The 24448-nt window shown below is 33.9% G+C and overlaps 1 protein-coding gene across 4 annotated transcripts; it reads left to right on the top strand.

Moving 5' to 3' along the window:
- Positions 1 to 22780, top strand: LOC137834913 (callose synthase 2-like). Of its 4 annotated transcripts, none has more exons than XM_068643150.1 (44): positions 1 to 263; positions 564 to 615; positions 1157 to 1392; positions 2135 to 2235; positions 2503 to 2621; positions 2772 to 2865; positions 2986 to 3096; positions 3483 to 3599; positions 3686 to 3778; positions 3876 to 3967; positions 5043 to 5169; positions 5738 to 5875; positions 5974 to 6050; positions 6132 to 6228; positions 6671 to 6793; positions 6886 to 7003; positions 7599 to 7933; positions 8181 to 8233; positions 8327 to 8387; positions 9088 to 9169; positions 9247 to 9296; positions 9382 to 9468; positions 11028 to 11165; positions 11468 to 11568; positions 11721 to 11805; positions 11898 to 12058; positions 12148 to 12271; positions 12355 to 12452; positions 12532 to 12661; positions 12804 to 12955; positions 13211 to 13320; positions 14248 to 14367; positions 14493 to 14561; positions 14652 to 14841; positions 14915 to 15071; positions 15412 to 15531; positions 15617 to 15735; positions 15840 to 15923; positions 18918 to 19030; positions 19128 to 19357; positions 19433 to 20230; positions 20345 to 20395; positions 21258 to 21443; positions 22187 to 22780. In XM_068643150.1, the coding sequence occupies exons 3-44, from the start codon at positions 1206 to 1208 to the stop codon at positions 22433 to 22435; spliced, it is 5847 nt and encodes a 1948-aa protein (XP_068499251.1). In that variant the 5' UTR covers positions 1 to 263; positions 564 to 615; positions 1157 to 1205; the 3' UTR covers positions 22436 to 22780. The 4 variants fall into 4 exon arrangements, with proteins under 4 accessions (XP_068499251.1, XP_068499254.1, XP_068499252.1 ...); XM_068643151.1 differs by having other exon boundaries at positions 115 to 263; positions 491 to 615; XM_068643152.1 differs by lacking the exon at positions 1 to 263 and adding an exon at positions 362 to 404 and having other exon boundaries at positions 491 to 615.
- The last annotated feature ends 1668 nt before the right edge of the window (positions 22781 to 24448 follow it).

Raw genomic sequence — 24448 nt, 5'->3', positions numbered from 1 at the left:
AAGGTGTTTTGTTTTGGAAGAAGAAACCACACAGAAGCTCAGTGATGACGTGGCCTTCGTTGATTGGAAGAACATTACCCGCTAAAGAGCACTGACTTTAAACAACCATCATGCAGATGATGCCACCAATCCTCGGTTAGCATTGGTCTCTCTCTTTGTTCATTCATTTGTGAGTTGTTGATTGCACTCACTCACCCTTTCATTCCAACAACTACTGCTGCACTTTCACTTTCTCTGTCTTTCTCACACTCTCTAACTCCCATGTAAGTTTCTTAACTGGTTTTTCCTTTTCACTTTCTTGTAAAGGCTTTGTTTTTTATTTATTTTACTGTCACTTGGACTGGTGCTGATTGCAGACACCCCCTGTTTTATCTTTTGAAAAATATTACCATGACAATTAAGAGGTGAATTTGATCCTCCTAGTCACACTCCCTTGCACATGCTTAGTTGTTCACAACATGATTCGTGTAAAAGTTGATCCTTTTTGCAGTCCTGCATGATGGGTTGTTCTGAGATTGTGGGGACTGAAAGAAAGTTTATTGCTTGATTTGTGTGTCTTGCAGAAACCAAGATATCACTGCCTCTGCGGCAGAGTTTCATCCATGGCCTTTTGAGGTGTGTTTATTGGCGCTTTCTTGCAATTGGGATTTTGTTTTTTCTTTCAAGTTCTGAATTTGGAAAGCTGGTTTCACTTCTGTTTAGTACTAATCATAGCAATCGTGGTTTTGGGGAATTTTCCTTCCCTGGTAATTCCCTATTCCAATTCGTTTGCATGTAGTTCATGTGGGGTTTCATGGATATTCAACTTTTCAGGGCAAATAGAATAGAATTTTCACTTTGTGATCGATCATAAGAATAGTATAATCACATCCATCGTTGTCTTTTATGCTCCCTCCAATCTTAATATCTCATACACAGAGGACCAGTGAGAGAGAAGGGGTAGTGAGGAAAGAATTTTTTTGATCTCTGACTGTGGCAAATGACCAAACATCATGTGTTTGCGTTTCCAATTATTGAAAAGTGATTATTATAACAGAATTATGAAGGGTCAGTTTTCTGATTTGATTTGCCATCATTTCCTATAATTGTGATCAATACTTTTTTCCTGAAGGTATTTGCTATGTACTTCAATGATTCACTTCTTTACTTCTTACAGGAGTGATAACATCTAAAAGTGAAATATATTGATAAATTGAGGTCTCAAGATGTCTTATAGAAGGGGGTCTGATCAGCCTCCGCAAAGGAAGATACTACGATCTCAGACTGCTGGGAATTTAGGAGCGGACCCAATCTTGGACAGTGAAGTGGTGCCTTCCTCACTTGTTGAGATAGCTCCCATCCTCCGTGTTGCTAATGAAGTAGAGGCTAGCAATAAAAGAGTTGCTTATCTCTGTAAGTTTCTGTACGAGTTGCGCATATGAACCATGTAATGTGTATGTTATTTGGCAAGTTTGGTTGGATAACTACATGATAAGTTCTTGTTCTGTAAGGGTGTGCAAAAGTTGAAGTCTAATATTGTTTAGAACCTTAAGTTTATAAGAAAATGGATAACATGGCGCTAATCTCATTGAAAAGGAAAACAAATGTGGTTGTAAGCTCTCATCGATGAATTTGACTTACCAGATTCCTGGTTTGATGGGGAAATGTTTGAGGGTTGTTGTAAAAAACGATTTTCTGTATTTTGGGATGGGAAATTCCTCAGTAAGTTCCAAACCAGTCTTTGCATGAATGCTTAAGTTTATTTGCAAAATACTATAGCGCATTATGTTTCTCTTCCTTAAAATTTTTTGCTTGGACAAAACTTTAATGATTGGTAATTTCTGGTATTCAAAACTATTTGATATCTGAGCTTCGTTGCTTCTTTCCTCTATAGTGGTTAAGTCATCAGTTAAATGCTTTTCATATAGCTAATAATTTTTCAGTTCTTTTAATTATTGTACGTTTACTTCTTTTGTATCCAAAACTAATATGTTGCAATTTTTCCTTCTTTTATTATGTTTGCCTTGTTACCCTTCTCTTTTGATTATTCTTTTTGGATATACGCTAGTCTCATAGGATGATACAGCCATGAGATGGTTTCTGAATTTTGATGTGAATGTTGTTTATCTAATGCTCATGTCTTTATTATCATTAGGTCGGTTTTATGCCTTTGAACTAGCTCACAGACTAGATCCCCAATCTAGTGGACGTGGTGTTCGCCAATTCAAAACTGCTCTTCTTCAGCGTCTAGAGAAGGTGGACTTTTGATTTCATTTGTTAAGAATTTGTACATTCTTTTCTTTGCTTAATATTTTCAAACCGTTCAGGATCATTCCTACCTTGACTAATTAATGCCACAATTAAGAGATATGAAAAGGCTTGTTTAATGATTTATAGTTTGAGTATATTAATGGACAGGTAAAAAACCAAAAACAAATGCTTCCTATGTTAGAGTAGAATATATTGATATTCAGTTCTTTTGGAAATTTGAAGATATGAAAGTGCTCTTCCATCAAATAACAGGAAAATGTCACAACATATGCGGGAAGAAAAAAGAGTGATGCTCGTGAAATGCAGACTTTTTATAGGCAGTACTACCAAAAGTATATTGAAGCGTTACAAAATGCTGCTGATAAGGACCGGTGAGTTTACAACATAATTGAATCAATAATTTGGTCATTGACCTGATTTTATATTATACAATTATCTGAGTTATACTAATATCTCTTAATCTATTTTATTTTTTAATTTTAAAAGAAAAATAGTGTAATTAACTTCATTTGATTCCCCAGTGCTCAGCTGACAAAAGCATATCAAACGGCTGCTGTTTTATTTGAGGTATTGAAGGCAGTTAATCGAACTGAAGATGTTCCAGTATCTGAAGAGGTAAAACTACTTTGTCTATTAGTTAATAAATAAGGTTTACATATAAAGAGAACAATGTGTTGATTCTTCGCTGATTGTTTTATTTTGATTATTACATTCTGTTTTTGTATTCAATTGCAGATTATGCAAGCTCATACTAAGGTTGAGGAACAGAAGCAATTATATTCCCCTTATAATATTTTGCCACTTGATCCAGAGAGTGGAAAAGAGGCTATAATGAAATATCATGAGGTCTGTTCTCTGTAGCTATGTTTTAGACCCCTTTTCATTTGAGTTAATGTCTGATACGTAAGGTTCGAAGAGGTAAAACCATGTAGTAGAACTTGGAAACTCCTGTTTAAGCTAATGAAAAAAACTATAAAAAGGCTGTAGAATCGCTGAAGCTGATTTCCTAGAAACATCAAGTCTTTTAGTGGGTTAGCATTGCATGTGTTACAAACACAGAAAGAAAAAATCTTCAATATTGGGTAATGAAACAATATATGGTGAATAATTTTCTCATCCCTTTTCATGTCAGAACCTACTTATTATTACTACTTTTAGCTGATGAATAACTTCTGCTTGCAGTTTTTTTTTGAAGTGTTGATTAGGTTTCATGTGCTTATTTTCTTTTACAGATTCAAGCTGCTGTTTCGGCACTCCGTAATATAAGGGGTTTGCCTTGGACAAAGGGTCATGCTAACAAAGTAAATGAAGACATTCTGGACTGGCTTCAGCTGATGTTTGGTTTCCAGGTAGTGACTGAACTGATCTGTGTCTACCATTTGATGTTTAATTTTTTATATATCATTTAAAGGTTATCTTTCTCACACTTGTGCAGAAGGACAATGTGGAAAATCAAAGGGAGCACTTGATTCTTTTGCTTGCCAATGTACATATACGACAAGTTCCAAAACCTGATCAACAACCCAAGGTTTGATTTTATCTGTTACTATGGCTTCTGCCTTTATTTTCTGATATAAACATACTTTTCCCCCTTTGTTTCTTACATACTGCACTTTCCTGTTTAGTTGGAGGATCGTGCTTTAAATGAAGTGATGAAGAAACTCTTTAGAAACTACAAAAAATGGTGCAAGTATTTGGGTCGCAAAAGTAGCCTCTGGTGAGATTTGCATATCTCAATTAGTATTTACTTCAAAGGCTAGTTTATGTGAGTGTCAAATTGAAATTTATGGTCTTATATGTCAAGTTGCATAGTGATGCCTAACATGAAAGCTTTTTATTAAAAAAAATACCTAGTGAGTTTTGGGTAGTCTCATTGTTAGAATCACCATATTCAATGTATTGTTCAGTTTCATGCTTAGGCTTCATTATGATTTTGTCCTAAAAAGTCATTTCAGTGTGTTAAAGGAGAAGAGTGTTTGTAAACTACCATTGGTCTCAACTCCTAGAAAATGTTGAACTTTTTAGTTATTGGAACAAACTCTCTAGTCAAGGTTAAGGAACAAGAATGGCCAAGACCATCCTTCTAGCGCCCATATTTTGACCTTAAGTTTGCTGACATTGTCAAGGTCAAACAATACCTCTTATGTAGTGACCCTAATAATGCTAACAAACTTGAGGTCAGAACATTTATGCTCTTGGCCACTCTTGCTCCTTAACCTTACCTAGGGGATTTGTTTCAATAGTTATAAGGTGTCATTATTCAGGAGTTGAGACCAAATCTAGTTCTTAAACACTTTCTCTTCTTAACCCTATGAACGTTTCAACACAAAGTGAGATGAGGCCATTGAGTTCCAAAACAAGAAATACCTTGGATTCCGCAACCCCAAGGATGCTTGCAAACTTGTGGTTGACCTATGTGAGCTGAGTGAGTTAAATGAAACAAAGCAAGTTACATATATAGAAAGTACATTTAATGTTGGATACATGATAGTATTTTAAAATTGTATTTATATATCATACAATTTTACTCGTATTTGAATATGTCATTATGGGAGCTAAGCCGATGAAACTATTGGCCTGGCTATAGATTTTCTTAAGTACAGACCAACATTTACTTAGTTGTTTAGGTACTTAAACTAGCATAGTTTTTGGTATTGAGAAGGCCTTTTGTTTGTTCTTTCCTTATTTGGGTACAAGATGAAGTTAGGTACTTGAATTGCATAAACAACTACTTTCAGCCTTTGTTATATACTCTTTTTTAAAGTTTTAATTTTTATTCAAATGATTGCTAGGTTGCCAACTATTCAGCAGGAAATGCAACAGCGCAAATTATTATACATGGGCCTATATCTTCTTATATGGGGAGAAGCTGCAAACTTGAGGTTTATGCCAGAATGCCTTTGTTATATCTACCATCACGTAAGTATTATTTAAAGTAAAAATATTAAATAAAAATATTTCTCCAGTCTAAAATTAGAGAATTAGCCCCTTCCATTCATTGATGGTAAATATTGAGAAAAACTTAAGTCCCATGTTGACAAGAGATAGTATCAAAAGTCATTATATAAATATCCCAATCTTTACCTTACAAGTTGGTTCTATAAGGTTAAATTAGACCTAAATCTACCTTTTAATAGAAAACTCATTTCCACTTGAAGCTCTTTTGACATTCTCTACCCAAGATGTTTTTATCTATTTTTCCAAGTACATTGCATACTATTAGAAATTGGGTTTAAGAATTACAAAACCAGAGTATAAAGTAAGGACTAGCCAAAATTATTAACCTTTATTTAAGTCATATACTAGGTTGATGTGGGACTAAACCACCACCGACTCTCAAGCACATACTTGCATGTGGTTATTTTGTTAGTTCAGAATTTTAACGAATCTTTCATTTTATGATGTAAAATCAACTTTCTTATGCTTGATTTGACTGTAAAAATAATTATGAACAAAACCTAAGCATAATTTCTCTTCATCTGCCTAGATGGCATTCGAGTTGTATGGGATGTTAGCCGGGAATGTTAGTCCACTGACTGGTGAACCAGTAAAGCCTGCCTATGGTGGTGAAAATGAGGCTTTTCTTATGAAAGTGATAAAACCAATATATGATGTAATAGCCAAGGTGAGTTGTGTTATTATAATCTGAAGAATTGTTTTTATTTACTTTCAACATTTGATAGCCTTGTTTTAACTATTTCATGGGTGTTTTGTGTATTGTAGGAATCTAAGAGGAGTAATATGGGAAAATCAAAGCATTCTAAGTGGAGAAACTATGATGATTTAAATGAATATTTTTGGTATTATGCTTCTTTTTTATCTGGCTGTTTTTCATTGTACTAATTTTTATCCTAAGATGGATTATCTTTCCCAAATTGTAGGTCAGTTGATTGTTTTCGCCTAGGTTGGCCTATGCGTGTTGACTCTGATTTCTTCTCTGTGCCTTTTCCTCAGCAACATCAAGTTAACAAAGATGAGGTATGCATACTTCATGTCTGGTATGTGATTAGAGTTATACATAGGATCATGAAACGAGAAAACTTAGACTTCTTACTTTACTGGAACTCAAAAGAAACAGTCTATTACCATTAAGAAAAAGCTTAATTAGAGACTGTGTCGTGATGAAAACTGATTATTGTCTAGGTCATTCTGAGCCTTCTGTGATTCAAAATTTCATATATAGGTTATCTTGTGGTTTAAACTGTAATTATGATCACAACAAGTGCATATAGGACTTGTATTCAGAACTTCATACATAGGAATAAAATATTTATTAGAGATGCATACGTCTAGTTTTTCCATCTTAAAGTTATTTTGAACAATCCAAATGTTTTCCTCAAACATGAAACATGAATGAAACAACCTCTGTCCATGATCATAACCTAACTGCTTGTGCCTTGTGCTTGATTTTGGAAAGTAGGAAAACAGAGTTCATGCCGCAGATCGGTGGAGTGGAAAAGTTAATTTTGTTGAAATACGCACATTTTGGCATGTATTTAGAAGTTTCGATAGAATGTGGAGCTTTTATATACTCTGTTTACAGGTAATAGTTTCATATATATTGACATACAACCTCTTACTTCACTCGGCATCCATTCAATCTAATGAGGGTGCTCATTGTGCTTTTCAATTAAGGCGATGATAATCATTGCTTGGAATGGTTCTGGCGAATTAAGCTCTGTATTTGAGGGTGATGTTTTCAAGAAAGTTCTTAGCATCTTCATAACTGCTGCAATATTGAAGCTTGCACAAGGTAGATAAAAATGTGCAACTTTTGTTTACATATCATTTTTCTGACTTAAAGTATTGGAGCAGATATGGAGAGAAAGCACTATATAACTCAGTTATTCAGCACCAAAATGCGTCTTTCTTTACACTTTACATTTTATTTTTTCCTTTTAGCAGATGAATGTTAAAAATTTGTTTCAGGTGTCAAACTTTTGAAAATGAAGCCTAGCATACTTATGATGCTGATTATTTCATTTAACTAACATTGGAGATTAATTCATTATCTGTGCCTAGAGGATTCATTTCATAGCAGCCAATCTCAGAAGTATTCAGAAATAGTATTCTGAGACTATTCAGATCTTACTATAGACTTATCAAAGCAAGACCATAAAAGATAACAGGAATCCTTATTCAAATTGTTCACAAAATTTTGAGTCTCTTGTTTCTTGTTTTAATTAATTTGATTTCAAGAAGTTACTGAGAATTTTTGTCGGGACTCTAGGATGACTCTAGCTTATAAATTCCCACATTTGTTTATCTTTAAGTTCAATTATCAAACAAAAAATGCGTTTTTCTTTATGAAGTTGGAACTTGATTATGCTGTCTTTATACTTTTCCAGCCGTTCTGGACATAGTCCTTAGTTGGAAAGCAAGGAACGTCATGTCGCTTCATGTCAAGCTGCGGTATATATCTAAGGCAGTTTTAGCAGCAGCATGGGTCATAATTTTACCAGTCACTTATGCTTACAGTTGGAAAAATCCATCTGGCTTTGCACAAACCATAAAAAATTGGTTTGGCAATGGTACAGGTTCCCCTTCTTTGTTCATTTTGGCTATCTTCATTTACTTATCTCCAAATATTCTCTCTGCGCTGTTATTTGTGTTCCCATTCATTCGCCGGTATCTTGAGAGGTCTAACAATGGTGTTGTGAAGCTCATGATGTGGTGGTCTCAGGTAAACAGAGGCATATCTGGATTGTATTTATGCTTATATATAATGATGTGTACTTTCTTTTAAACCAATGCCTTTTTATCTTCCTTAAGAAATACTTCTGACAAATATTATGTGTTATCTAGTTTTTCTTGTAGATGTTAGGGAGACACTGGTTTATGAGAAAGAACATATATTTAGTGTTTTTCCAACATTTTTTTCAGTATTTGTTATTTTATTTTCTCTTAATTTTTGTTTGAACAATTTGCAGCCTCGCCTCTTTGTTGGAAGAGGAATGCAGGAGGGTCCACTTTCATTGCTGAAGTAAGAGAATGAAGTTAATTTCTCAATCCTCATCTATGATAATTTTCACTAGTCAGATCTGTTGATTAAACTGTTGCTTTCTTAATTTTATAGGTACACTTCTTTCTGGGTTCTCCTAATTCTATCTAAATTAGCATTCAGTTACTACCTGGAGGTAAAGATTAGATCCAGAAATATAAAATTTCTCATTCAATCTTTCTTATTTTAACTGAAAGTGGTAGTGCTATTGGATCGCTATGTTGTTTGTCATGGGCACCACAAACAACAATAATCATTTGGAGTACCCCAGCATAATAACATAAAAGAAAATGAAAAAAAACACAAAAAAGGTGGGGATTTGAACATCAAGTGTACTAGGTAGAAGAGGGCATTCAATAGCGAGTCTATAATTCCTTTTTTTATTTGGCTATTGATATGTATAAATCTTATCTTATCATTTCATAGTAACTTTTAGATCCTATTTTCTTTTTCTTTCTTGTAAGTTCCTTTTTCAGTAAGTTCCATTTATTTCTGCTTGGAGGAGGTTTATTGACTGACTATTGGAAAATATTTTCTTATCATATCATATTTCCATTTGATCTTATTTTCTTCTTTCTCTTCACTTTTGTAGTTATTTTTATCCGAGTTCCATTTTCTAACTGGTTCATTTCTACCCAATTTCATTGTATACATATCAATACTAGTACGTGCTTCTGTGTATAGGAATCAGGAATTTCATAGTGGATTATTGTAAATAATCTAAGGAATCTTTACAAGTTTAGGAGTGCATCTATATTTGCAAAGATGCAGAGTTTTTTTTTATAGCATCTTATATTCTCGTTGAAATCATTAGCTTAATTTTCTTCAAACTGCAGATTATGCCTCTTGTGGCTCCAACAAAAGCTATCATGAATGCTCATGTATCAGATTATAGATGGCATGAGTTCTTCCCTCATGGTAACACTTGGAATAAATGAAAAATGACTCTAGTTTATATAATGTTTGTTCTTAATATGATATTCTACTACATGCAGCCAAAAACAATATGGGTGTAGTGATTGCTATATGGTCCCCTATCATACTTGTACGTTTCTATCTTTCTGTCACGTCTCACTAATTGTATTATTTTTTTGTTCTGTGTTTAATAGCAACGAGGTTCTCTTTTGCAGGTCTACTTTATGGATACACAGATTTGGTATGCTATCTTCTCTACAATAGTAGGAGGCATATATGGTGCATTTCGACGATTGGGAGAGGTTTGTCTATTGTGTGTATTAAGTATTCTTTTTTGGTTTGAACACCTGTTGCCTATTGACATTTTCTTAGAAGTGCAGATTATTAGAATGCATAATGTCCATATTTGGAAGATTTTAATATTAGTGTAGTTAATGTAGCTAAGCCTAGATATTAACAATCTTCAGCGTATGTACAAAATTTCAATTAAAAAATAATATTACTATTTCTGTCTTTTCCAATTAACTCTTCTTGTTTTCCTTTTCAGAAACTCTTGATTCTGTTATATTTTGTTCATTATATTACTATTTTTATTCTCATTTCACTTCTCAGAAGCCCCTTTACATAGTGAAGAAGCCTTTCTTTTTCGTTGTATTTTATTTCTCTTTTCAGTGTTAAATTATTCTTTAATTATGTCAGGAACCCAAATCAGAAAATAGGAAAAAGAAATTAAAATGTTATTGCTTTATCTCCGAAGAACTGAATACAGGTTCCTCCAAAAGGTCAATTCTCAAAAAGAATTCCCCTTTAACAAAGAGCAAAGCTCAATTCTCCTATGATACAGTATAGAATACCTCTTCCTTTCATCCCCCTCATGTTTATTTACCTATCAAATCCTTTCTATCTGATTAACACTTCTGCTAACTGTAATAACAGTCCTAACTAACTAGTTATCAAGTTTAATTTGTTATCTCACTAAAATATTTTTCTTTTATGCTTACAATAGAGACATTGTTATGGCGCATGGTTGTACGTGACTCATGGAATGTATAAATTCGCAATTAGACTTGAAATGTGCTATGTGCTGGAAAGATTTATGCCGATATCACACATCTCTCACTTTTATTAACACTTCTAAGATTTCCAATTTCATTTGGATCTTGCCCCTCCTTGATGATGATAACTCTGGCTTGACTGCTGACTTACAATGTTAGGGCCTAATGAGCAGCCAATCGCTGTGTGGTGTTTGAATAACTTACTTTAATTGACAAAACCTACAAATTTTGGCATATATGGCTGGTGGCACAAGGAATTTCAAACTCAAAAATGGAATTTATAAGTTAGAAATGTAATAAATTATCATAAGACTCAAGTCCCATACCTTACAATTGGATCCTGATATCCCACCACAGCCCTCAGCACTAACAGCCACTCATGTTGGCTGTGTGCACTAGTCTTACAACTAGTCCAGAGCAAACATCTCTATGCTGCTCATTTGCAACTGATTGGTAAGGAAAAACCTTAGACAATTATAGGAACCTTGGGAGGACCACACCACCAAAGCTATCCACTATAATTAGAGAGTCCAATATCTTATAAACCTCATGCTAGAATGCCATACTTCTAATGTTAGACTCAACCATATCTTGCAATTGGATCTTAGCAAAGTATAAAAATCATTGAAAGTTATGAAAGGATCCAGGATTTAATGTTCAAATTTGGATTGATTTCTTATTTTTGCTTATGTTATTTTTGCTGTACAGACCACGGTAAAGAAAAGTCATGCATGTTTTTTCTGCTACTTTAACTGTGGATTTATGGATCTTGATATACATAATTCATTTTTTCATTTTAATTTCAGATTCGAACGCTGGATTTACTTAGGTCTCGTTTTGATAAAATTCCTGGAGCTTTTAATGGTTGCTTGATTCCCGCTGAACAGACTGAGAGAAAACAAAAGAAGGGCCTGAAGGCCCACTTTTCTCGCAAGTTTGAACAGGTTTTGAAACTTTTCCACATTATATGGATAGTTTTTATCTAGTACTCACCATTAACCAGAAAGCTTTGATAATAAGATTTACAACATATTTCTGAGGAACCTGCAAGTAAGTAGCTTTGGAGAACATGTATTCCTAACTAAATCTATCTATTATTGAGGTTTAGTAGTGTAAAAGTGACCTTTGTATATCCACTAACGAGTTGAATTCTTTTTTGTGTGCATATTACCTGTCTTGGAATTGTTTTCTAAATGTAGTCTTCTTATCAATATCAAATTGATTCTTAGATAAACCGTTGTTTCAGGTCTCTTCTAATTCTAATAAAGAGAAGGAATCTGCACGGTTTGCACAGTTATGGAACAAAATAATCACTAGTCTGAGGGAGGAGGACCTAATTGATAACAGGTAGTTCTTTGACTGAACATTTTCTCTATATCTTGATTCTTTGCTTTTGATGAAGCTTGAAATATAATAAATTAATAATATTTAGTTTTCATGTTTTCATGTGAGACCTTTATTTTTTGTTGCAAATAAGTCTGACTAAAATGAAATGCTAGGGAGATGGACCTCATGCTCGTACCATATTCGGCCGACCGCTCTTTAAACCTCATCCAGTGGCCACCTTTCTTACTTGCTAGCAAGGTTCATATACTTGTGCTAAATTGCTTTGAGTGGGTGAGAAAATAATCTAGATCCTTTTTAAATCATTTAAAATTCTGTATTTTGTTGCACAGATCCCTATAGCGGTGTCCATGGCCAAAGACAGTGTTGGAAAAGGGCAAGAACTGGAAAAAAGAATTTCAAGAGACAAGTACATGAAATCTGCTGTTGAAGAAGGCTATGCTTCTTTTAAAAGCATTATTAACTTCTTGGTTCTTGGAGAACGTGAGAAATTGTAAGTTTCATATTATCTGAAGTATGCATGAAAAGAGAAGATTGTCAAAAGTTGATACACCAACATGGTATATGGTTTCACAAATGCAGGGTTATACAAAATATTTTTCAAAGAGTTGATGAGCACATAGACAACAAAGCTCTGCTGAATGAATTGAATCTTAGTGCTGTCCCTAATCTGTATGCTCGATTTGTTCAACTGATTGAACGTTTGGTAATTATTTTGAAACTAGTAATGTTCCATTTTCTCTTTGATCAAGAGTGAATTTTAATTAAATTTTGTTGTTATTTATTCAGTTGGATAACAAAGAGGAGGACAAGGACTCAATTGTGATACTCTTGCTTGACATGCTAGAGATTGTGACCAGAGACATAATGGAAGGAGACATTGAGGGGTAAGCCATTTTGAAATTCTGTTTCCCTTACTTATTTCATAAGTTGTGATCATTTGGATTAATTATTATTCTCTTGTAGTTTGCTAGATTCAAGCCATGGTGGGTCGTATGGGAAAGATGAAAGGTTTACACCCCTTGATCAACAATATACGTTTTTTGGTAAACTTCAATTTCCTGTTGAAACAGATATTGACGCTTGGATAGAGAAAGTAAGTTCCAGAATAATAAATTTTATTATTAAGTAAAATAAAATTTATGTGTTTGTTCTCAACCTGACTTTTCCCAGATTCCAGAAGTCTCCGTAATTCTGTTTGTGTTTTGTTCATTTTATTGGCTTGTTGGTTTTTACAGATAAAAAGGCTTCAATTACTGCTTACTGTCAAGGAGTCTGCCATGGATGTTCCATCGAACTTGGATGCTCGGAGGCGTATAAGTTTCTTCTCCAATTCATTGTTTATGGATATGCCACCTGCTCCCAAAGTTCGGAACATGATGTCCTTCTCGTAAGCTCATTTCATGTTCAACTTATAAAGCATCTTAAAACATTCATTTTATGATTTCTTACTGAGCAAATTTCACTCCATATCTTAAGTTTTTTTGAAAAGGATAACAAATCTATAATAGTGACTTACATGAGTTCTGTCTGATTCTGATATATACAATAACGATTAAGGAGCTTTTTGAAGTGCCACAAATATCCCCTGGACATAATCTCTAGATAAACTATACTAATGGCATTATATATCTTGATTTTGTAGTGTTTTGACACCATACTTTGATGAAGCTGTTCTTTTCTCCTTAAAGCACCTGGAAGAGCCAAATGAAGATGGAGTGTCTATCCTCTTTTACTTGCAAAAGATATTTCCAGGTTTCCCCATTTTCTCTTGATGTTTGTCAAATAATTGCTTGACCTTAAAGCTTATGTTGAATTGATACATCAAGACTTTAGCATGCCTCCATGCTAGAGTTGGGCTTGAGACGTAGTAAAGTTTATTGTATTTTATTAGAGATCTCATATCGTCTAGTGATATGATCAAATTATAATCTATAACCTCAGTAAACTAGTTTTGTAAGGTTGAGTTAGTCTTAAAATTCATCATTTTGAGATATTTTCAAAACTTATTAGTCTATCCTAAGAAAGTTTATTAGGTCTATCGTGCCATCTGTTATTAGAGTCCTCTCTATTCCCATGCTTGATGTCTTCGCCGTGAGGGTGTGTGTTGAAGATCCCATATTGTCTAGAGATATGACCAAATTATAATATATAAGTGGGTGTAAAACTCACTTTAATAAGTTGGTTTTATAAAGTTGAATTAAGCTTAAAGTTCACTTTCTAACATATTGAAACCAAATACTACTTAACTAAGTTTAATTAGAAGATTGATGTCATGGATTCAATCCTCAAACACATGGTCACCTTGGCTTAAAGCCACTTAACATGAAATCGTAAAATGTCAGGCTACGACTAAACATTTGATTTTGTAATTCTAATAATCAGTAACAAATCCAAAATTTTTAGCAGTACGGTCTAGAAAGCACAGTATACATGGGTAGGCTTCAAGTTTTCTTAAAATATACTTGTTCATCACCATTTAATGACGTCAGTTTGAAATATAATGGGAGCAATGACCAAATACTACCACAATAATTGAAAAATATTTAAAATTTAGAGGGGACATAACTCTATTAGCTAGAGCTTGGTCCATCCTTGCTAATGATGTACCTTTTTTCCTCTCATACCACAGTCTGTACAATTTTGTACTTTAGTTTTGCTCCTGATCATGATTTACTGCAGATGAATGGAAAAACTTTGTTCAGCGTTTTGATTATAAAAGTGAAGACAAACTCAGAGTAGAGAATGAAGAAGAACTTCGTTTATGGGCATCATATAGAGGACAAACATTGACCAAAACTGGTACGAATTGCTTCCTGTCCCTCCAACATTTTTCATTTCAGATGCACAAAATTTAAGGTTATATTTTGTATTTTAGAATTATGCATTTCCTCTAAGCATTTTCACTTTATTCTCACCAAGTGAAGTTCGAGGAATGATGTATATACGACAAGCATTGGAGCTACAGGCTTTTCTTGACATGGCGAAGGATGAAGGTACACACTCCAAATGATTCATTGAAAGAGGAAGATATCATTACTTTATCTATTATACACTAAGATTAATATTGCCATTTCACTTCACAGAATTAATGAAAGGTTACAAGGCTGCAGAACTAGAGAGCCGGGAAAATTCAACCAGTGAGCGGTCACTGTGGACACAATGTCAATCATTAGCTGACATGAAGTTCACATATGTAGTTTCATGTCAACAATATAGTATTCATAAGCGATCTGGTGATCCTAGGGCAAAAGAAATTTTAAAGCTTATGATTAAGTATGTTTGTCAAATCAACCTCCTCACTTGTCATAGCTTATGCAAACATTCAGTGCTAATGTTCCAATTGCAGGTACCCATCTCTTCGAGTTGCTTACATTGATGAGGTTGAAGAGCATACCAAAGATTCGTCCCGTAAAACAGATAAGGTTTATTATTCAGCTCTAGTGAAAGCAGCATTACCAACAAAATCAAATGATTCATCTGAAACAGTTCAGAGTTTAGACGAGGTACTCTTTGTAGAGCATTCGTGAACTTATGATAACTCAAGTCAACATATTGAAATTAATGAAAATCCTGCACATTATATTATATTGTAAAGCCTACTTTGAATGCTCTGAAAGATAAGTGAAAATTCATACAAGAAGCATCTGGCACATCCAGTGGTATCTTTCTTGTTGCAAGGGGAAAAATTAGTAGAATGATTTTTTTTTGTATTTTTCTAATTGTTTGTGTAAAATAATCTAAACAATTCTAGACGGATAGATTCTTCTCAAACATGTCCATCTCTATGATATATTCTTTACAGTAGCAATGCTTTTCAATTTGTTGATTGGTTATTTTGTGTAGGTAATTTACAGGATAAAGCTTCCTGGACCAGCAATATTGGGTGAGGGGAAGCCAGAAAATCAAAACCATGCCATAATTTTCACACGTGGGGAAGGCTTGCAAACAATTGATATGAATCAGGTCTTTTGCATTATTTATGTATATATAAAAGAGGAGAACGACAGGTTTTGAAAAAAAATCAGGTTGCTAAATATGCTTGTAACAGGATAACTATATGGAAGAAGCTTTCAAAATGAGGAATTTGCTGCAGGAATTTGTCAAAAAAACTGATGGTCCAAGAATGCCAACAATACTTGGACTCCGAGAGTATATATTTACTGGCAGGTATGATCTGTTGTAACAATTTCAAATTACTTTATCATTTCTGATATAAACTGTAATCTTTTAATGTTTTCCATTTATCTTTATGTACCTTATGTTTCTTGCAGTGTTTCATCTCTTGCGTGGTTTATGTCCAATCAGGAGCATAGTTTTGTGACAATTGGACAAAGATTATTGGCTTACCCCTTGAAGTGAGTTTTTCTTATTGGTTTCAGTATTTAAATGGAGGCTTATAATGAGATGTACTGCAGAATACTAACCCTTGTTATAGTTAATCTTTCAAAGCTCATTGTTGTATTTCTAATTTCCTATTTATTTTTTCAATTGATTCTACAACCAAAATTATGTCATCTGCAGAAAAGCATGCATGTGTTATGAAAATTTCTAGCTCTAGGATTTAAGCATGAACTCCAAGAACATAGAGAAAAGATGGAACCTTATGGAAGGAAAGTCCTGAATAACTTTTAGGAATTACAGAAATGTTTGTTACAAAGTATGAATTGCATTAGGATCAATTAGCTAATTTGGTACTTATATAGCTAACAAACTAACTACAGTAACCATTCTCTACCCAACTAAAAGCCTTAATTGAATGACATAAACCCTTCCGTGTACATGGTTGAAGTTATTACATCTCCAACATGTTTTATAAGTTGTGATACATGAAATACATTGTGGACCTTTACAATACAATCAATGATTCTGTAAGGACCAAAGTACTTGGGCTCAACTTAACATTGCCTCTTTGAGCCACACAAAAATTTGGGGTGTAGTTTTACATAAACCATATAAATTATAACTGATCTTATACTTGTCTGATCTATCGTATCAGCCAACTACTTCATCCTTTCCTAAGCTCTCTTCAAATGAAACTTGATCAGTCTCAACATTTCCCTTTTTCTAAGACTTTTGTCTACTAGTTCCACCTTGGATTTCCTTGGAAAGTAAGGCAGATGGAAGGAGGAGGTTACCCATGCACTACCTCATAGGGTTTTGTTTTAATAGCAATGTGATAAGTAGTATTAATATTATACCACCACTCAGCCACAGGCAACTACTTGAACCAGTTTTGTGGTGAATCAGCACACATACATCTCAAATTAGTTTCAGGGCATCTATTAATCACCTCAGACTGTCCATCAGTTTGAGGATGTAAGCTTATGAAAAGTTGAATCTGAACTCCTTGAAATGATATAAGGTCTTGCAAAACTAGCTTATAAACACATAATCCTTATCACTGATTATGGTGTTTGGAAACCCATGTAGCTTAAACACATTATCCAAAAAGGATTGAGCCACTTCCTTGGTAGAATAAGGATGTGACAAAGCCATAAAGGGAGCAACCTTGCTTAATATATACACAGTGACAAAAATTACGTACTTTACATGAAAATTAGACAAACCCTCTATAAAGTCCTTTGTTTTATGTGTTGCCATACATGTTCAGGGATAAGTAAAGGTTGTAGTAGTCCAGGGTTGATAAACATATCATACTTACACTACTAACATATAGAAGAATGTTGGATGAAATGCTTGACATCAATGATCAATCCTTTCCTAAAAACCACAACTTTTACTCTCTTCATGGTTACGCTGATCCCTGAATGCCCACCTTTAACCATTGCAAAAGATTATTTCTTAGTGTTGGAGATCCCACATCGACTAGAGATTAGAGTCTTTCATTGTATATAACTAGGTACAAACCTCAACCCTTTGAGCTGATTTTATGGAGTTGAGTTAGGCTTAAAGTCCACTTCCTAATACTTAGGACAAAATCATTCCTTAACACCAACCTTCCTTTCCTTCTCAATTCTCCATTTTGCAAGCTATAATGCTTTTAAGGAGCTAAATTTCCCTGAACTTCCTTGATTAACTTTTGCAGATTCAAATCAGCAACCCAAGACCAACAATATGGATTGTAATTGAAGAGAACTATTACATTCAACAACATCAATCCTAGAAAGAGCATCAACTACCACATTGTCTTGACCTTCATATATTCAATGAAGAAATCAAACTTCATAAGCTTTACTACTCATTTTTGCTAAAAGTCCGTGGTCCACCTATAATCCAATATATACTTTTTTAGACTGCAAAAAGCACAACAATAAACACTTTCTAATAGGTAGAATATGGTTGTTTTTGTATGATATGTTTATCAACCCTGGACCAAAATAAATAAAAGATGCTGGCTGCCCCCATTGAGCAAATTTCAAACTCCTTGCTCTTGATCATGCCCTCGTCACATTGACCCCTCAAAATCATATTAAAGTTTTAGGAGTCAAAGTGTGAGTTTGAGTCCCACATTGAGTAGAAATGAAAAGATTGAACACTTTATAAGAAAGAGGACCCACAAATCCATTGTTTTAAAGTTGAGTAGGAGGTGGTGTCAAGTCTCGTATATGAGTTTGACTCATGTTTCATTGTTGAATCTTTACACCCCCAGTCGAAGAACATAAAGAAAAGAGGGAACCTTGTGGAAATGATTTTTATTGAGAACTTTCAACCTCAGGTTAAATTCTTATAGTTAACTAACTAACTGCACTAACCATTTTCCACCCAACTAAAAGCCTAATTGAATGACTCCCTCATACATATCTTAGTTACTTGAATATATACAGTATGAACTCCAAAACTCGGAGGGCTTTAACAATACCTCTCTTGGCTCCCAATCATAAGCCTTTGCCAACTCATGAAAACAGTATGTAAAATTGTGTTCCTCTAATATTTTGCCAACTCGTGAGCCAATAAAATTGCCTCTAAAATTGTGTTCCATACTTAAATGGGTATATTATGTAGTCTAACTGTTCTGCCATTTGCAAACCTCTCAAATGTTTTTTCAACCTCAGGTTAAACTCTACCATAAAAGGTATAACTAAGGTCACCACCAGTGTTTAGCCTATCTGAAAGCGAAAATGGATTTCAGAAATAAAAAACACCTTTTAGCAATAGGAGTCTAGTTCTGAAAATATAATCAAAGTTACTGAAATGTAGGAGTAGCAAGAGTATGAATATTAGTAATATTTCCCTACTTTTTCTCAGATATATTCTGTGTGAAGGTCGGTCAAGGTGCTGTGATGTGACAATTCAGATGTTATTCAGTTGAAATTTTAGTCTACATGTCTCCAATGCTGTGTCAATTATTGTTTGATGATATCAGTAATGATTTTATTCCTTTCATTCAGAGTGCGGTTCCATTATGGCCATCCAGATGTGTTTGATAGACTTTTCCACCTGACAAGAGGGGGTGTAAGCAAGGCTTCTAGGGTCATCAACTTGAGTGAGGATATATTTGCAGGCATGTATTCTAGTTCTCTTCCTGTATCATGTATGCAACTTGTTTCTGTTTCTTTCAAAGAGTTATCTAATAGTAAAAGTTTATTTATGATGTGCAGGTTTCAATTCTACTTTACGTGAAGGAAATGTCACTCATCATGAGTACATACAAGTTGGTAAAGGAAGGGATGTGGGTCTTAACCAGATATCAATGTTTGAAGCAAAAATCGCTGCTGGAAATGGTGAGCAGACAATGAGTAGAGACATATACAGGCTTGGACACCGTTTTGATTTCTTCCGAATGCTATCTTGTTATTTCACTACAATTGGCTTCTATTTCAGTACCCTGGTATGCATGGAACCTACCTAACTTGTAGCATATATGAATATGATCTGTTGCAAATACTGACTTTGATTTTGACAGTTGACTGTCCTCACAGTTTATGTATTCCTTTATGGACGCCTCTATCTTTCCCTTAGTGGACTTGAAGAAAGTTTGAACAAACAGAAAACTATTCGAGAGAACAAAGCTCTTCAAGTAGCTCTTGCTTCTCAGTCAGTTGTGCAAATTGGACTTTTATTGGCATTGCCTATGTTGATGGAAATTGGCTTGGAGAGGGGATTCCGTCAGGCATTAAGTGAATTTATACTGATGCAACTACAGTTGGCACCTGTATTTTTCACATTTTCTCTTGGAACAAAAACACACTATTATGGAAGGACATTGCTTCATGGAGGTGCACAGTACAGAGGCACTGGTCGTGGTTTTGTGGTGTTTCATGCTAAATTTGCTGATAACTATAGGCTCTATTCTCGCAGCCATTTTGTTAAAGGAATTGAATTGGTGATTCTACTTGTGGTCTACCATATATTTGGTCATGCATACAGAGGAGTGGTTGCCTATATTTTCATTACTATAACCATGTGGTTCATGGTAGGAACATGGCTTTTTGCTCCCTTCCTTTTCAATCCATCAGGCTTTGAGTGGCAGAAGATAGTTGATGACTGGACAGATTGGCATAAATGGATAAGCAACCGTGGAGGCATTGGTGTATCTCCTGAGAGAAGCTGGGAATCCTGGTGGGAAAAGGAACGTGACCATCTCCGATACTCCGGAAAGCGTGGTATTGCTATCGAGATCATATTAGCCCTCCGCTTTTTCATATATCAATATGGCCTTGTATATCACCTCTCAATTACTAACACAACTCAAAGTGTTCTGGTAATTCTTTCTTACCCAGTTCTCTCTACGAATACTCCTTTTTTGGTTTCTTATAAATCCCTTATTCCTAGCTGCAAGAATTTCAGTTTAATTGTCGTTACTATTGGCTTACAGGTTTATGGTATTTCATGGATGATAATCTTTGTAATATTGGGTTTAATGAAGGTGAGATTTCACACTACTATATTCTGTATAGTTAAGATTTGGTGTATTCATTTTTCAGGGATGCTGTTGAGTGCTCGCATGCAAACTAGCTGAAAAGATGTTTTGTTTATGAACACCATCAATGAGTTTTATGTATTATGTTACTTGAAAAACAATAAACAAAGAAGTTATATGGTACAATCATGATTCACCTCGTAGAGGTCTTAACACTGCATTACTAAAATAATTGAGACACTTCTCTGATTGTCTCCTGTGTTTGGTTCAGTTAAACTTCGAAATACATTATGTTGTAAATAGCAGATTATTAGGATAAAAAATAGTCTCTAGTATCTTCATTATAATTAGGTAAAAATATCTTTTAGCTATTTATTTCAGCATATTTTTTCCCTTTTTTCAAAGATTTTGGTTATTATAAATAGAGATAATAAGAATGTAATTTGTGTAATATCAATAAAAGAATTTTCCAAGTTGGTGTTAGAGCTATTCCAAGTTTATCCTAGTCGAGATTTGGACCTATAGTGTCACCCACTATCAAGTCCCCCTCAATCCCCATGTTGAATGTCCTCAACGTAAGGGAGTGTGTTGGAGGTTACATATCAACTAGAGATAATACTAATTTACTATATAAATGGAGACAAACCTCATCTTACTAACCCAGTTTTGGAAGATGAGTTAAGCTTAAACTCACCTCCTCATACATTCTTTATGTTATCTTTTACCATGACTAGACATATTGAGGTGTATCTTTTCTCACTGCATAATAGATAATAAACTTGAGATGTAGAGTGATGATATCCACATTCCCCTTTTCTCTTACACCCATAACTCTGCCCTTGATATAACAATATTGGATTTTTTGCAGGGTTTATCTCTCGGCAGGCGACGCCTCAGTGCAGACTTCCAGCTTTTATTTCGATTGATTGAGGGTTCAATTTTCATAGCAATTCTTACCGTCGTCATAGTCTTAATAGCAGTTGCTGGTTTGACAATTAAGGACATAATAGTCTGCATCCTAGCAGTCATGCCAACAGGCTGGGGTTTGCTGCTGGTCAGTAAATACTCTTTTTTTCCTTTACTCACATGTTCTTTCAAGTCACTGTATAGTTTGATCCATGTCAATTTGTGTTTCTTTGATCCCTAAGAGAGTGCACATCTAACAAAATTCTTCTCCAAAATTGCTTACATGCTAAGTAGTTTTACCTGTGAAGTTGTAAAAGTTGCTAACCATTCCACGGATTGGAAAAAAAAAAACATAAGTTAGTTGATGTTTGTTTGCAATCATGAAAATAGCTATTTATGTTTTGGAAAGCTATTCAAAATGGCTTCTGATTTTGTTTAGATTTTAGATTCTCTAAAAGCTTGGTTATTTTAAAAACCTGAAACTGACGGACCCTTTGTTCTCACAATCTTAGCATACACAAAAAGCTCTTTAGGGATCAAAGCAATGCATGTTGCCACTCTTTATAAAATCATTCATAAATGTCTTTATATGGTCTCTCTGTTTTGTCAGTGCAAACTAGAAATTTCATTGTCAAAATATAAAAAAGGGACACCTCAAAAAGTAAGGAGCAACGAGCATGATGGAGAAACAAAAGGGATGGTTCAAAGCTCCAAAAAGCTCTGATACCATATTAATTTTATATATCTCATTTAAAGAAAGGAACAATTATAATTGATAAAACCGTCACAACTGTCAACTGAAAATCTAAAATATTATATGAGATCATATTTATTATCTAATATATATCTACTCATTTGATTTTGATTGTCTTTGTTTTTGCTCTCTGCTAGATTGCACAAGCTTGTAAGCCTGTCATTGAAAAATCTGGGTTTTGGGGGTCAATTCGGGCACTTGCTCGTGGATATGAAGTAATAATGGGCTTGCTTCTCTTCACACCAGTTGCTTTCTTGGCATGGTTCCCATTTGTTTCAGAGTTTCAAACACGTATGCTCTTCAACCAAGCTTTCAGTAGAGGTTTACAGATTTCTCGTATCCTTGGTGGACAAAGGAGTGATCGCTCCTCCAACCACAAAGAGTGATCATAGACCCTCATTTTCATCTGTTATCTTTTATCAAACGTTTCAACCACCTTTGGTTACATTGTTTCAAGAGTTTTGACTGCATGTCATATTCTTTAAATAATGTGACCACACATGGTTGGATGATAATGATTAATGAAAGATAATATGATGTTTTTTTTGTACATTTCTATATTCATACTTGCTATTTTGTAAATGCTGTTTTACTACCTCTTCAGATGTCGAACATTGTACAGTTTGAAAGTTGTATCAGAAAAAACAAGGCTCTCTAGTCTGTAAATTGTACTAGGTTTTGTAATTTGTATACCCACATATAATGTCTCATTCTTTCTCTCTTTCTTTTCATTTTGTTTACAGGAAAATGATAAAAGAGAAAAGTATCATAAATATGTCACAGAAAAAGAAAGAATGTAATTACCAACTTCTAAAACATCCATGTTCTAGCAACTCAACCTAAACAGAAGCATAGGACTTTACCAAAAATCTTTTGATTAAGGAAAACCAACTTGGGGAACAATGCAACAATGTTGAGTTCATGGAAATTGAGTCAAAATTCTGTGGGATATCTAATTATTGACATCACTTGCAAATGACACACCATTTCACTTTCTAATTACCAAATTTCAATGAAAGAATGATAACCTAACATGATCATCACCCTTTGATCTCGAACCAAGTAGAGAACAAAGAATGGTGATTTTCAAGTAAGACGATTAAACTAGAATCTTGATTGAATTATTCTTGATAAATAATGTAAAAAAAATTATTTTTCATAATACAAAGCTCTCATCCAAAGTGTATAGAAAGATTTCACGTGCATTCAACTTTGAATCAATTTGATCTTTTCTGTAAAAGAAAAGTAGCTTAACTTTCCAGATTTGATAATTTTAGTCAATTAAAATCGCTTTTAATTACCCAAAGAAAGCTGGTTGCTTCTTCCTACACCTTCATACCTTCTTGTGCCACCTCCATAAATTTTCGTATTCCAAAAATACCCTTTTCAATATTCCGGATTACATAATCCAGAAGTCTTTTTCTAGATTCAGAATTAGCTTCCGGATTATGTAATCCAAAAGTCTTTTGTGATTAGCTTCCGGATTACATAATCCGGAAGTCTTTTCTATACATAAGATTAGCTTCTGTAATCCAAAAGCCTTTTTTTCAGATGTGTTATTAGCTTCTGCATTACATAATTCGGAAGTTTTTTCTAAATATGAAATTGACTTTCAAATTATGTAATCCGGAATATATCCGGATTACATAATCCATAGGCTTATTATTTCAAATCCAAAGGGGTGGAAAAAAAAAAGATAAAATGGTATTTTTATATTTAGTATGAGGGTAGCACAAGAAGACATGGAGGTGTAGGAAGAAAGAGTCAAGAAAGCTCTATGAAGTTGCATAGCTTTTTAGTTGAGTCAAACGAAATTTTAGTCATCACGTCAAATTGAACTTCTAATCAAGTCAATTAAAAATACATTAATTAGATAATATAGAATCAACTTCATTTCTTAAAATGTTTAATTGATTATAGTTTACTAAAATGTTCTAGTTCCTAAACTTAGCAAGTTAAAAGTATTTTAATTGATTGAAACACTTTTTAATAAATTAAACCATATATAAATATTTTAAAGAAGACTCTTAACACTTATAAATTATTTCTATCAAATATAATTAGAATAAAAATGAAAAAACATTAAAATTTAAACTTAAGCATTATCTAAACTTCAAGATCAATTCTTCAACACATTCATCATCATCAAATTTAAGTGGTTGGAAATATCTAGTCGATTAACTCAAACTTACTTAAATCTTTGATCTCAACATATTTTATGTTTTTTTTTTATTTTAATAACATTAAAAAGACGAAATTATATAAAATATTTTTTTCTAGTTCAAGGAGTAACAACCCGTAAACGAGTTTATATGATTGAGTAAATAAACTTTAATTTTAAAAATTAAATCGAAACTATATATTATAAACACAAAATAATTAAGTGTATTTTGATAATT

This window comes from Phaseolus vulgaris, chromosome 5 (genome assembly GCF_000499845.2).
Source record: "Phaseolus vulgaris cultivar G19833 chromosome 5, P. vulgaris v2.0, whole genome shotgun sequence".
Classification (NCBI taxonomy): Eukaryota; Viridiplantae; Streptophyta; class Magnoliopsida; order Fabales; family Fabaceae; genus Phaseolus; species Phaseolus vulgaris.
The sequence above is the reverse complement of the archived record's forward strand: the minus strand, read 5'-3'. Positions and strand labels throughout refer to the sequence as shown.